Below are 15,134 nucleotides of genomic sequence, written 5' to 3' on the forward strand. Positions count from 1 at the left end.
GAGCCTGGTGTGCAACAGTCCTTGGGGTCGTAAGGAGTCAGACACAACTTAGTGACTGAATAACAATGAACAGTTTGTTAACAAATGAATTTGGGAAGCTCATTGTATGAATGTTAGATGACAAGAAGTATGAGAAGAAGATTCTGCCTTCAAGTGTAGAACATTATTAATGTAGAGAGATTTAAAAGAGCCAGTTGATTATACCTTTCTTAAATTATGTATTAATTAAAATTTTCTGTTTGACTCCAAGTGTCATCAGAATGAATGAAACCTAAAAACTGCTTTTAAAATTTCCAGGAGAGATAAATGTCAGTGAGAAATCTAGTGTTACCAGAATTTAACAATTAAATACTGCATTTAAGGTATGACTATTGATCAGTTTTTTGTAAAATGCAAAGAAATACCTGGACCCTTTTGACACATTTTTGTTTTCAGGGATTAATAACATTTTTGCTTTTGAAATAGCCATTATATTTATTGATAAAATTAATAAGTAATTTTATTTTGTGTTTAAGAACCAGTATTTGGAGACCTGGATTTTAGTCTTCCTCTGAGTTATATAATCTTGGGCTCTGACTGCTAAGGTTTGTTGTGAGGATTAAATGAAATTCTATGAGTAAAGTGCCTAGAACATAGCAACTGTTCAATAGAGATGAGCTGTTTTTATTATATCACACTATGAAATGAAAGACTATTTAAAAAGAATAAAATTTGTTATAAATCAGTATGATTAGTAAGAATTTAACCTGCTAATGCAAGGAAACTAGTATTTATAGTATAACCATCTTACAGGTAGGTAGAGGTATTCTCATTTTATAGAGAGGATAAGGCAATGAGGCTAAGGGTGGTTAATGTACTGCCTTAGATCATAACATTTGTAAACAGTGTTACAGGAATTCAGTCTTACATCCTTTTTACTGTTTATTTACTGTCTTTTTCTAGTTCCTGGAGAATCAAGTGTTGGTTTTCCCAACTCCCTCCCCCCCTGCCCCGCCAAAGAACCTGTGTATGTGTGTTGCTGAAATTTGGCCTCTGTACACTGGTGCTGGATTAAATCTCGGAGTCAGAGTTTTGGATGAAGTCTAGAGAGAGAATTTCATTGCTTTGCCAGGCTAGAGGGGCTAATGCCCTCAAGACTGTGTGTCCCACCTTGGAGAGAGTTTTATAGTGTTCAAAGGGCAGGGCGTGATCAGCTCACAGACATTCTTCTCATTGGTTGGTGGTGTGGTAATGGGGAGTCAGCGTCATCACCCTTCTGGTTCCAGCTGGTCTGTGGTTTATGTACTAGTGGACAGCATACAATTAACTTCTTCCCCCTTATAGGGATTTCAGTATCTGCAGAAGAGTTCAGAGGACATGGCTCAGAATATTATCTGTAGCCCTTGAGGAAGAACTAAAGGTCCTTGACTTTGTGTAATGGCTAAACTATTATTATTTTGTCTTGCTTGACTCTTTTAATACAGTTACATCTTTTGTTTGAGATTATTATTAATATTTGCACCTACAATTCATGAAATCTTTGTTTTAGCATTGTGTAGTTTTAAAAAACAAACTATTATTTATAAAGTCATAGTTTCTATATGCACAAATTCAAATACTAGTGTGATATTTTAATGCATTATAACTTGAACATTTTACTATGTATATTTTAGTATATACTTATGGCTATATTGGGGTAAAGTTTTACTCTGTAAATGGCATTGTGCTCTTCTTGGCATAAAATCTTTTTGTTGTTATACAACTGGGATGTAGAAATTCAGATTGTTTTGGAATGCCAAGCTGAAATATTATAGTGATATCAGCTTTTTTTCTTTGTCGATGTTTTATTACTTTAAAAATGTAATTCCCTTTTATCATAGAATTCTATTTTAAAATAAATCATTTGAGTTACTTTAGCTTTGGAAAAGGATTTGACTTAAAACTTTTAACTAAAGTTCTTAAAAAGTTGACTAAAAACTTTTTTTTTTTGTAATTGATATCTTTAGATCCAAAAGCAGAAACTAGATTATACATCACAGTCAATGACTTTGAATTTCATGTCTATAATCGTTCGGATCTTTATGGACATCTTCAAGAATTGTTTGGTTTGGAGCCAACAATAATTCCACCCAAGAAAGAAGATGATAAAACACGAGAAAATGGAAGAACAAGAACCCAGTCCAAAATTGAAAGGTTGATGTCACACTTGAATTTTATTAATCTCCAACATTTAAACATCTGCTTTTATTAGAGTATTATTAACACTGTTCACCTAAACATAGCCTAATCTTTCTTTGTAGATTAACTAAAATTTTTATTCTTATAATTATAAGATTCTTTAAAAATTATATAGAATAATATAGACTAGATTATGTAAAATATATAGAACTATGTAAAAAAGATTAGATCTCAGCTTAAAGCCGTCCAGTCTGCTCTGCTTACCAGTTCTGCTTCTCTCATGTTGATAACTACTGCTATCAATTTGGTTTTTATTCTTTTAAATACACACATATAAGTCTAAACATTATTTTTCATGCAAAGTTAAAAGCACATTGTATTTCCTTCCTGACCACTTGCCCATCCCCCATCTCTTTGAGAGAGAAAAGCTTCATCTAATTTATTTCATCTGATTGATGACTGTCATTTATAACTTTATTGCTACTTCTGTCTTGGGTATTCCTTTGGAAAAGGTATATGGATTCATTACATATTCTAATGTATTATCTATAGATTATAAGATAAAGTCAAGCATATATCTGCTGATACTTTTTAAGTTGACCTGTCTTTATACTTAGAAATGTCTCTTAATAGTAGGCTTCCCTGGTGGCTCAGATGGTAAAGACTCTCCTGCAATGCAGGATCCCTGGGTCAGGAACATCCCCTGGAGAAGGAAATGGCAACCCACTCCAGTAATCTTGCCTGGAGAATTCCATGAACAGAGGAGCCAGGCAGGCTACAGCCCATGGGGTTGCAAAGAGTCATGAATGACTGAGCAGCTATCACTCTCAAGTCTATAAATATATATACATAGTTAGGTGCATATACAATCATACAGTTTCATTTTATTGGTTTCTAGGTTCTGTGTTCTGTTTCATTGAGCTGTTCATTTTCTTTCACACAATACCACAGTGTGTTGATTTCTGTAGCTTTGTGGTTAAGTCTTGAAATCAACTGATGTCATTCCTCCAACGTTGCTTTTCTCCTTCATTATTTTCTTGGCTATTCTTGATCTTTTGCTTCTTCAAATAAACTTTAGAATCCATTTGCCAATATTCACAGAATACCTTGTTGAGATTTTAGTAGGGATTGCATTGAATCTATAAATCAAGTTGGGAAGAATTGACATCTTGGCAGTGTTGTGTCTTCCTATCAATGAACATGGAATGTCTGTCTAATTATTTAGTTCTCTTTGATATCTTTCATCAGAGTTTTATAGTTTTCCTCACATAGATCTTATATAAAAATTGTTAAATATACACCTAAGTATTTAATTTTCTGTGGTGCTTAAGTATAGTAATATGTTTTAAATTTCAAAATCCATTTGCTCATTACTAGTATATAGGAAAGTGATTGATACTTGTATATTACTAATCTTGTATCTTGCAACCTTGCTATAGTTATTTATTAGTTCTAAGAGTATTTTTGGTCACTTCTTTCCAATTTTTCTACATGGATGATTATGTCAGCTGCAAGGAAATACTCTTATTTCGTCTTATTTCTTCCTTCCAAGTCTTTATACCTTTTCTTTCCTTTCCTTTTTTTTTTTTTGGTCTTATTGCAGTAGCTAGAACACTTCTAGTACAAATTTGGAGAAAAGTGATGACAAGGAACATCCTTGCTTTGTACCTAGTCTTTGTGGGAAAACTTGTAGTTTCTCACTATTAAGTATGATGTTAACTGTAGTTTTTATGGTAGATATTCTTTATCAAGTTGAGGAAGTCCCCCTCTATTCATAGTTTACCACGAGGTTTTAATCATGAGTAAGTATTGGATTTTGTCAAATTTTTTTGTGTCTCTTGGTATAATCCTTTGATTTTTCGCTTTTAAGGTGTTGATTATTGAATGTTGAAGCAGCCTTGTACACAAAATAGTTTTTTTTTTTTTTAGATTAATTTATGTATGGCTGTGTTGGGTCTTCATTGCTGCGTGCGAGCTTTTTCTAGTTGCAGTGCCTGGTCTTCTCATTTCAGTGGCTTCTCCTGTTGCAGAGCATAGGTTCCACAGCATGCAGACGTCAGTATTTGTGGTGCATGGGCTCTAGAGCTTGGGCTCAGTAGTTGTGGTGCACAGGTTTAGTTGGTCTGAGGCATATGAGATCATCCTGGGTGAGGGCTCGAACCAGTATCCTCTACATTGCAAGGCGAGACCCTTAACCACTGGAACACCAGGGAAGTCACCTTTTTTTTTTTTTTTAACTAGATGATGAGGATTTTATTTCTCAGTTAAATATGTAATGCATATTATGTCCCAGGCATTGAGCTTAGGTACTGAAGATAGTGAGAATATGACAACTTCTTGAGGGAATTTACAGCCTACTATGGGAGTTCGAACACTTAATAGACAATTTTAGTGCAAGAAATATAACAGGGACAAAACAGAATTCTCTGGGCACATACAGGAAGATCAGGAGTTTGAAGCCTTAAGGGTAAATGACTTAAGCAGAGAAGGAGATGCAGGGTCATGGAGAAGAAACGTCATATGCAATACACAAGTTGTTACTGAGGCTGGAGTGGATTACTTGAGGTGAGGATAAATTAAACTAAAATGGTTAGCAGAATTCACTGTTAGAAATGATGTTCAGTTCAGTTGCTCAGTTGTGTCCGACTCTTTGTGACCCCATGAAATGCAGCACGCCAGGCCTCCTGTCCATCACCAACTCCCGGAGTTCACTCAGGCTCACGTCCATCCAGTCAGTGATGCCATCCAACCATCTCATCCTCTGTCGTCCCCTTTTCCTCCTGCCCCCAATCCCTCCAGGCATCAGAGTCTTTTCCAATGAGTCAACTCTTTGCAAGGTGGCCAAAGTACTGGATCAGCTTTAGCATCATTCCTTCCAAAGAAATCCCAGGGCTGATCTCCTTCAGAATGGACTGGTTGGATCTCCTTGCAGTCCAAGGGACTCGCAAGAGTCTTCTCCAACACCACAGTTCAAAAGCATCAATTCAAAATGTTAAAAATGACCTGGCCTTACCTGAGGTCAGCAGTGCTGTGTTATGATTGGAGGGAAATAAGACTGGAGGCAGGGAGACAAGATAAAAGATGTTGTAACAGTTCAGGGTAGAGATGATCATCAACTGGCTTGTCAAAAAGAGGAAGGGAGAAAAGTGGATGGATTCCAGATACACTTAGGCAAATGGATACTTAAGAGAGTGATGGAGGAAATGTGGAGAATGAATAAGAAGAGTGAGTCAACAATGAATCCAAATTTCTAATTTAAACAGTGGTCATGTTTAGGAGAAGAAGGGACAACAGAGGATGAGATGGATGGCATCACCGACTCAATGGATATGAGTTTGAGCAAACTCTGGCAGATAGTGAAGGACAGGGAAGCCTGACATTCTGCAATCCATGGGCTCACAAACAGCTGGACACGACTGAGCGACTGAAGAACAACATGCTTAGTTGGCTTCCCAGGTGGCATGAGTGGTAAACAATCTGCCTGCAATGCACATTGACCTGGGTTGGATCCCTAGGTCAGGGAAGTTCACCTGGAGGAGAGGGCATGGCAACACACTCCAGTATTCTTGCCTGGAGAGGAGCCTGGACGACTACAGTCCATAGGGTTGCAGAGAGTTGGACATGACTGAAGCGACTTGGCATGCATGAAAGGAACCTTGGAGAAAGAGGTTAGGGGCTGGTTGTGAGGTTAGTTTTGAATTTAGTTTTAAGCACTGAGGGCCACCTTACAAATACAGCTCTAGAAGTGTGATTTAGGAGTTACCGAATTATTGAAGAGACATGCCTCAAGTTTTCATATGAAATCTTTAGTGAATTGCTGAGAATTTTTCATTTCTTGAATTTTGTGTACTTTGTGTATGGACAGTTTCTTTGGAAGGAAGGTTATGACCAACCTAGACAGCATATTCAAAAGCAGAGACATTACTTTGCCAACAAAGGTCCGTCTAGTCAAGGCTATGGTTTTTCCAGTAGTCATGTATAGACGTGAGAGTTGGACTATAAAGAAAGCTGAGCACCGAAGAATTGATGCTTTTGAACTGTGGTGTTGGAGAAGACTCTTGAGAGTCCCTTGGACTGCAAGGAGATCCAACTAGTCCATCCTAAAGGAGATCAGTCCTGAGTGTTCATTGGAGGGACTGATGTTGAAGCTGAAACTCCAATACTTTGGTCACCTGATGCGAAGAGCTGACTCATTTGAAAAGACCCTGGATTCTGGGAAAGATTGAAGGCAGGAGGAGAAGGGGATGACAGAGGATGAGATGGTTGGATGGCATCACTGACTCAGTGGACATGAGTTTGAGTAAACACCAGGAGTTGGTGATGGACAGGGAGGCCTGGCGTGCTGTGGTCCATGGGGTCACAAAGAGTTGGACACGACTGACTGAACTGAACTGAACTGAATTTCCTTTTTTTTTTTACTCTTGGTCTATCCTTTTTCATTTTATTAAAAGAAAATTATTTTGTCACCAAGTGGTGGGAGTAGGGAAGGAAAAGGATCAGCTGAACTGTTAGAAGTACTTGAAGCACTTAAAACATCTAAATGACATGTACCTTGATCATTTTTGTTTTAATTATAATTTTTGCTCTTTTGTAAAATGTTACATTTTTGTGTCATGGACATAATGGTAGATATAATGACAGCAAATCAAAATTTAGACTTTTGTCATTGAAGTTTGTCATTCTAAAAATATTCTTTTCTGTTACAACTTCTTATGTAAAAATTGATATGTGGTAAGAGTACATTTTATGAGACATTTTAGGGATATTAGTTTTCCATTAGATAGTCCTTTTGTTACTCAATAGTCTTTAGCTATATTTGTAAAGGTACAGCTAATATTAATGATGTGTATTGTGAGGAAGTCAACAGTATTCTTAGGTACTTATTCTCATTTTCTCATATATGTCAATTTTTGTTTTTTCATTTCAGAGTTAAAGTAAAAACAGAATCTCAAGACCCCACATCTTCATGGAGATCACTTATTCCTGTCATAAAGGTCAATGTTAGCACAGTAAGTAAATTCTGCTATAGTTAATATTTGATGGGTAATAGCTAAGAGTCGGACATGACTGAGCGACTTCCCTTTCACTTTTCACTTTCATGCATCAGAGAAGGAAATGGCAACCCACTCCAGCGTTCTTGCCTGGAGAATCCCCGGGACGGGGGAGCCTGGTGGGCTGCTGTCTATGGGGTCGCACAGAGTCGGACACGACTGAAGTGACTTAGCAGCAGCAGCAGCAGAACCTTTTAATTTTGTGGATACAGTTTTCACTTAGAAAAAGAAGTAGTTTCTGGGCTACATTTTTTGTTTAGTGAAAGAACTATTTCAGTACCAAGACCATTTTAGCACAAATGTGTACACCTTAAAGGCTGTTTATTTATTCACAGGTGCTTGAATTTCTTTAAACACTGGTCTAAATTGATTGGTGTGCATGTGTGGTCAGTCATGTCTGACTCTTTGCAACCCCATGGAACTATAGCCTGCCAGTCCTCCTCTGTCCATTGGATTTTTCCAGTGTTTCTCCAAAATAGTGGAGTGGGTTGCCATTTTCTCCTTCAGGGAATTTTCCCGATCCAGGAGTTGAACCTGCTTCTCCTGCATTGGCAGGTGGATTCTTTAGCACTGGACCATCTGGGAAGCCAAAATGGAGCAACTTAAATAGTATTACTGCTAAAATGGAATCATTAATAGTTGTTTGAAAATGCTTGTTATTAGGTCAGCTAAGGGAAAAAAAATATCCTAGATAGTATGCCATATCTCTTTATCTGTTTTTTTTTTTTTTTTTTAGGGACGTTTGGCCTTTGGAAATCATTACCAACCTCAAACTCTGTGCATCAACTTTGATGATGCTTTCTTAACTTATACTACAAAACCACCTTCCAGTCATCTTGACCAGTTCATGCATATTGTGAAAGGAAAGCTTGAAAATGTTCGAGTCATGCTTGTTCCTAGTCCAAGATATGTTGGTCTTCAAAATGATGAGTAAGAAAGTCATAAAAATAACAGATACTTCTTTATATGTAATGTAGCTATCATTTAGAATCTTTAGTATCCTTTTAATTTCTTTGCTGTAAGTTTGGCAATAATTAAATAAATAATTAAATCAGTTGATAGTATTCCTGCTTTATAAGATAAATGGAGTTTATCCATTGGTCTACCCCTATTTTAAATATTTTTCTATGAACTTATAATTTTTCTATCCTTTTCTGCTTAGAGTATTTGGGAAATTTATTTTGGGCCGTTAAGCCTCGATGTTTGTATGTTAGAAAATACACTTTACAGGTAGGTTTTTACTTTCAGAAGGGATGGATAAATAGCAAATTTAACAAATTCATTATAGTGGGATACCGTTTGAGTTAATGAAAAGTTGAAAACAAAATCAGAATTAATCTCGGAAAACTGATGAAGTTAAGACAGTTTTGGGGCTTGCTTGACATTTAAGTCCCAGTCAGTTTTCCACCTAGCTTTCCAGATTTCCTTTTCTTCAGTGAAGTAGCTGCTTGCATTTAGGGGACATGTTGTAATGATGCACACTAGAGTCGTCTCATTGTGGTGGGATGCTTCCTTTCTAGAGGACTGCAACCCTCAGTTAACAGCAGACACATAAATCCCATCTGACTCCAGTCCATATGCTCATGAGCTATATTAGGGCTCTTGTAATTTTTATTATTCTCAATCTCTGTTGTTTTTTGTGAAGGAATCTCTGTGGTTAAATTTGTATAATGTAAGTACTCATATGATGAGTTTCTGCTGTCTCAATTTTTAGCTTTGTGTGTAGGCAATATAAAGTTTGAGGTTATGAGAAGCATGATTATTCCTTTTTAGTTGCAGCTTTTGAATAGCTTGCGATTAGATTTTCTAGGGCTTGGCTAGAGTGACACAGTCATTTTCTCTGCTTGTGTACCAGGGAGGCTGTGGATCTACCTGGTTTCACTCTTCAGATCACTGAATTTGCTAAGTATCTTGAAATGTATGCTATGCACACTGTTCTATATTTATGGGTACAAGTTGTAATACTGAAAAAATAAATCCTGGGTTTTGTGAAAATTACTAGAGAGTAAAATGAAAAAGTATCCCACTGTTTCTGTAAGAAGAGTTCACTCTTCAAAAGTAAGTATGGAGGTAGTATGATGAAATCGAATGCTAAACTTTATGATTTAGTATACATTTAGAAGAAGACTGTTGAATTTGTATGTGCTATATTATCTAATGATTTAGATGTTAATTTTGATATGGAAGGAAGATATAGTGGTATATGACCAAGATAAAAGTTGTTAAATTAAAGCAAGTAAAGTGGGAAATTGTTTGATGGCACAGAAACACTCATTCCAGAATGAGTTCAAGATGTGTGCTTTAAATTTATTTCGATTTATTTCAAGTTGATCAACTAAATATTCTTGGAAATACGTAATATAAAGTTGTGAAAATGACAAAAGATTTTTTTATTTAATGTTTCTGAAAGGTTATACTTTGTTTTACAGTATATAAGGTGATATTTCTCAGTTTTATAGTATTATTATTATAAGTTGGTTGAATTCGAAGTCTAATTTTAAACTTATCATTGAAAATGTAGAATATGATTATTCTATTCCAGTGAACATTGTTTTTCATTGTATTTAATTAGACTTTGTTTTAAATTGATTTCTCTTATTCAAAACAAAATGCCAAACATTTTTTTCTTTCTTAAACCAATTTACTGATCAAAAATTTTTCAGTGCCTACTTTTTAAATAGTCTAATATAGAAAGCAGTTATGGAACAATTTATTGTAAATGTGAAAGATGTTTTCCCTTTTCAAGATGCTACACTTGATTGCTTTTTAGTTTTCTTTTTTGCTTTTACCTATTACCATCGTTAATTAAAATACCAAACATTTTATATTCTGGAGATGTACTTAGTTTGCCTTCTTCCTTCCTTTGTGTAGACCACCAAGATTAATGGGAGAAGGTTTTGTGGTGATGCAGTCAAATGATGTTGACATCTACTATTACATGGATGAGCCAGGTATTATTTTTTAAAATATGTTTTATAGCTATAGTTCTGTTTCTCCTATGAAATGCTGGTATGTACTATTATTTAAGTATCTTTACTTAGGATATAAATAAGCATCAGTAATGGTAAATGTGCATGTAAGAATGCCTACCTAAAAAATATCTGTGTCATTTGTCCAAAGTTGAATATTAATACTTCAGTATTTCATATCAAAAAAGAACAGTATAGAAATCATTCCTTCAGATTCCATTTTTGCAAGTACACTTCAGAAATTGTGAATACAAATGACCGTGAGTGAAAGCCATTAGAGAATGTGGTGATAGTTAAAGTAGTTCATGCTGACTTAGGGGAAAAAAAATCACACTAAGTTAAATTTGAGGCTTAAAGTTTAAGGATTGAAGTCTAGCTATTTATAGTACTTCACAGGTGGTCTCAGTTTTATAAAGTAGCTAAATAATGGACTTCTAGTCATATTTTCCTAATGCTCTTTTTCATACCTTTCAGGAGGTTTATGAGGTCAGAGTATTTCAGAATTAGGACGTTATTTGCCATTTTTTTTGGTCATATTGTACTGATGATGCAAAAGTTACGGTGGACAAAACTGCTGATGCTTTAGCATGAATCAAAGGCAGTGACTCCAAACTATAGCAGTAATCTCTTTTTTACTGCCACACATTCACAATAACAACAAATGTCAGTATGCTTTACTGTGTCTTTCTTTTATCAAGTCTTGACCGTTGACTAAACTTTTAAATATTCACTTCTTAAAATAAGTACACATAATGTACTTCTGCCCCATACCAGAGTACACTGATGTTTTGAGGAAAATCACCATGTGATTGAGTTTCAAGCTGAATTGTTTGCAGTTTTCAAGGAACACCAGTTTTGCTTCAAAGAGCAACTAGAGACAAACTATAGTTTTGTGCTTTCATGTGAAAATTTGAATTTTGGAAAATTTGAGTCTGCCATTGTGAGCTTGACGACTTTTCTGATGAGACTACCGGTGATATTAACAATATGAATTTTTAGATATTTAATAATGAAATTTGTCTGGGAAAAGTATGCATATTTCAGTGAACCAATATTTTCCAAATGATCAATTCATGATGTCTGTAAAAGATTTATTCAAAGTGCAAAGGCAATCAATAAATTTTAATGTATTAGAATGTGAAAAGTTCAGGGATTTAATTTCAGATTCCACATTGCAAGTATTTTCTAAGAAATTACCACTTGCTGAAATTTGGTGTACTGTCAAAGAATATCCAAAATTATCTGAAAAAGCAGTTGAAATAGTCCTCCCTTTTCTATTTGTATGAGGCTAGATTTTCTTCAGATCCTTGAGTAACAGATTAAATGCAGAAACAACTATGAGAATTCACTTGTTTTCTATTAAGCTGAATATTTAAGAGATTTGCCAAGATAAAAACAATGCCAGTGTTTCTTATTAATTTGTTTCAGAAAGTAATAATTATTTAATATTTCAAGTAAAAATTAAAGTTTTATATTTTCATTAAAATGTTTTTTTTTTGCATATTTTCAGTAAATCTTAGACATTTTGTTTTGTCAACATGTAATGAGTTTTATTTAAAAATAAATTTTAAAATATTGCTCAATTCAAATTTCAAAGTCAGTAAAATATGATAGATATAATACAAAAAAAATTCCCACTTTGGTGTTCTCAATAATTTTTTAGAGTGTAAAGGATTTCTTAGGTCAAAAAATTTTTAGAACTGTTGGTCTAGGGAAACCTTTTAATGGTTAAGTAGCTATCTTAATATTGTATATTCTGCAATATAGGACTTGTTCCAGAAGAAACAGAAGAAAATGTTGAAGGAGAAATGAGCACTGAAGATTGCAAATTACAAGACTTGCCTCCATGTTGGGGATTGGATATAGTTTGTGGTAAAGGAACAGATTTCAACTATGGGCCATGGGCTGATAGGCAGAGGTACTTGATTAAATTACATTTCTACTAAGTCAAATGTATTGGGATAATACTATAATTTTTATTAAAAAACTAGTTCAGTATTTTTATAAGCTAATTTATTATGGCAGGGTAAAATATCACTAAACATTTTAATCCAAATAATTTGTAGAACAATTGGTATAAGCAAGTTTGCTCTAAAGGAGGCGCTAATTCATTAGAAAAGTGGTGAATGAGCAGCATATTATTGGTTGGTTGGTTTTTTCTTTTGTATTTAATCAGTGAATATACCAAGGATTGTTGGGATTATGGAGATTCAGAGCTAAAAGTTCAGTTTAGGAAAAAAGAAACAAAAGAGTTTTATTAAGATGAAGAACTTAGAAAAGCACTGTGTTAGTTTTACTAAGGTTGCCATAACAAAGTACCACCAACTTTGTGGCTTAAACTGCAGAAATTTCTCATAGTTCTGAAGGTTAGAATTCTGAGACCAAGGTGTTGGCAGGATTGGTTCCTTCTGAGGGCTGTGAGGGAAGGATGTGTTCAAGGCCTCTTTCCTTGGGCTGTAGATGGTCATTCTGTATCTTCACACAATCTACCCTCTTATATGTTTTATAGGTCTCTGTGTCCAAATTTCCTCTTCTTAGAAGAACGCCAGACATACTGGCCTAGGGCCCACCCTACTGATCGCTTTTTAACTTAAGTTTTAACTTAAGTGATTTCTGCCTAGCATTATTAGAATTATATACTTTGTCAAGTACTACATTCTTTTAACCTTGTTATCTCTCGTGTATAGGAATACCAGTTGCCTTAAGTAGCTATTTAAATAACAGTTGAATGTTAAATGTGTAAGTAAGTATGTTTGAAAACTTGGAATATACTAATATAATACCTAACTAAGTTTTGGGTTAGATTTTTAGAGTTGAAAGTAAACAGCTTAAAATTTCAGGTTAGGAAACAAATATTTTTCAAATTACTGGATTTAAATGTTCCTTTTATGATAAAATTTTTCATACACTAAACCATGATGCTTTTTCTGTGGAATAGTTGAAAGTGAGGAGCTTTACATTCCATTAAGTAACAGTTATATTTGAAAGGAAAAAATTAAAGCAATGCTTTAACACAAACACATAAAATATTTTTGCATTTTAGCATTTGAATAAAGTGCAATTCTTCTTAAGCTGTATTTAATTTTAATGCATTAAGAAAAAGTATTAGGCTATATTTACATGAAAATCCAAGCTGAAATTCCTTTAGTATATAGTCATAGAGAAATGATACTGAAGATGATGTGAAAAAAACAGTTGTCTTTACCAACTCCATTCAGTTAGTCCTGCCACTGCTAGGAGAGAACAGCAATACATTTCTTAACCTGAACTTAACAGAACCATTCAGATTTATTAAAAAGAAAGAGAAAAATTTATCACTTGAGTTTAGTTTCCTTTTGTGAGTAGCAATAGTACTTATCTCCTCCCTTACATACTCAAATTGTGCATTTCCTTTTCTGTAGCCATTTCCTTTACTCCTTCCCCATATTGAGTTTCTAAACAAATATGAACTGTTATCAGAATGTTAATTAGGTCAGTTTTTTTAAGCATTTACATTTAAGCATGTAAAAAATGTAGGAGAAAATCTCACCTGTTTTATTATTGGATAGTTTACTCAGCATGGTGAGTTGTTGTTTTTGTTTTTGTTTTTGTTTTTTTTAATATTTACTTATTTGGCTGCATCAGGTCTTAATTGTGGGTAATGGGTTCAGTTCCCCTGGAGCACGTGGGGTCTTTGATCCCCAACCAGGGATCAAACCTGTGTCCCCTGCATTACAAGGTGGATTCTTAACCATTGGACCACCAGAGAAGTTTTTAATCTCTGATTAAAAAGGCATGACCTTATTTAGTTTGTAGATTTTTTATGTCTATCACTTTTATATGATTTTCTCAATCTTTAAGATATTCAGCTTTTCAAGTGTTTTCATGACAGTTAAAATCCAAACTTTATAAATTTGTACTTAACTCCTTAATGATAAACTATAATAATGCTAATATTCCTGACATTGTCTGGCCTTTTATTGCTTTCACTTAAGTGCTTTCAGAGCTTTCCAGGTGGTGCTAGTGGTAAAGAATCAGCCTGCCAATGCAGGAGACATTAGAGACATGGGTTTGGTCTCTGGGTTGGGAAGATCCCCTGGAGGAGAACAGAACAACCCATTCCAGTATTCTTGTCTGGAGAATTCCATGAAAGAAGAGCCTTACGGATTACAGTCCATGGGGTTGCAGAGACTGAAGCAACTTAGCACTTAAGCGCTCTCATTTATATTTTCACAACTCAGTGAGAGACACTAGGACAAGTGTGGTGAACTGATTATACCTGTGAAAGAATGGAGATGCAGAGAGGTTCAGTGATTTGGACAAGATAAGGAAGCTGTACCATATGGAGCCAAGATTCAAACCAACCCTTCAAGTCTACTGCTCTTTTCATTATATCTTGCTGCCCATTTTATAGTCCCTGATCATCTAATGATCAGATGGATTCTTTGTCATTAATATCTTAGTTATATATATTTGTGTGTCTTCACCAAAACATTTATAAATTGAATTTTCATGTCGTTAATGATGGCAAATTAAAGTCTAAAATCAATCAGTTTGCAAATTTTGTTCTGTTCATCTAATTTTTCTCTGTTCATTCCAAGCAGACTTTCCAGTTACTCATGACTCCTTCCTCATCTTTTCCTTTTAAAAGTCACAAATTGATACTTTTTCTGAATGTATGAGTAACATGCTAATTTTTTAATTACATAGAAGAGTCTGAATTGAAAATTTCTTGATTTCTTTCATCTTTTGTCACATAAGGGGAGGCAAATACATTAGAGCTCTAGCTTACAAACACTTGCATCTTTTTAGAAACCTGTTTCTCTTTAGACTCTTATTGTTATAATATTGATTAAAAATGATTATAAAAATAATAGAATAACATTTCTTTCTATGTGCCATGTACTACCAAGTGTTTGATGTGTGTTGTCATTTAATTCTTGGATCTATTCTCTGAGACTGGTTATGATAAACCTCA

General features: G+C 34.6%; 1 protein-coding gene across 7 annotated transcripts in view; it reads left to right on the forward strand.

The window, feature by feature from the left end:
- Window positions 1–15,134, forward strand: part of BLTP1 (bridge-like lipid transfer protein family member 1) — a 195,263-nt gene that overhangs the window by 25,424 nt on the left and 154,705 nt on the right. For all 7 annotated transcript variants that reach the window (XM_070386473.1, XM_070386477.1, XM_070386476.1 and 4 more), the window contains exons 7-11: window positions 1,986–2,172; window positions 7,085–7,166; window positions 7,945–8,138; window positions 10,080–10,159; window positions 11,945–12,095. In XM_070386473.1, the coding sequence (XP_070242574.1) occupies window positions 1,986–2,172; window positions 7,085–7,166; window positions 7,945–8,138; window positions 10,080–10,159; window positions 11,945–12,095 (694 nt within the window). The remainder of the gene's footprint in view (window positions 1–1,985; window positions 2,173–7,084; window positions 7,167–7,944; window positions 8,139–10,079; window positions 10,160–11,944; window positions 12,096–15,134) is intronic.

The sequence above is a fragment of the Bos mutus genome, chromosome 17 (assembly GCF_027580195.1).
Source record: "Bos mutus isolate GX-2022 chromosome 17, NWIPB_WYAK_1.1, whole genome shotgun sequence".
NCBI lineage: Eukaryota > Metazoa > Chordata > Mammalia > Artiodactyla > Bovidae > Bos > Bos mutus.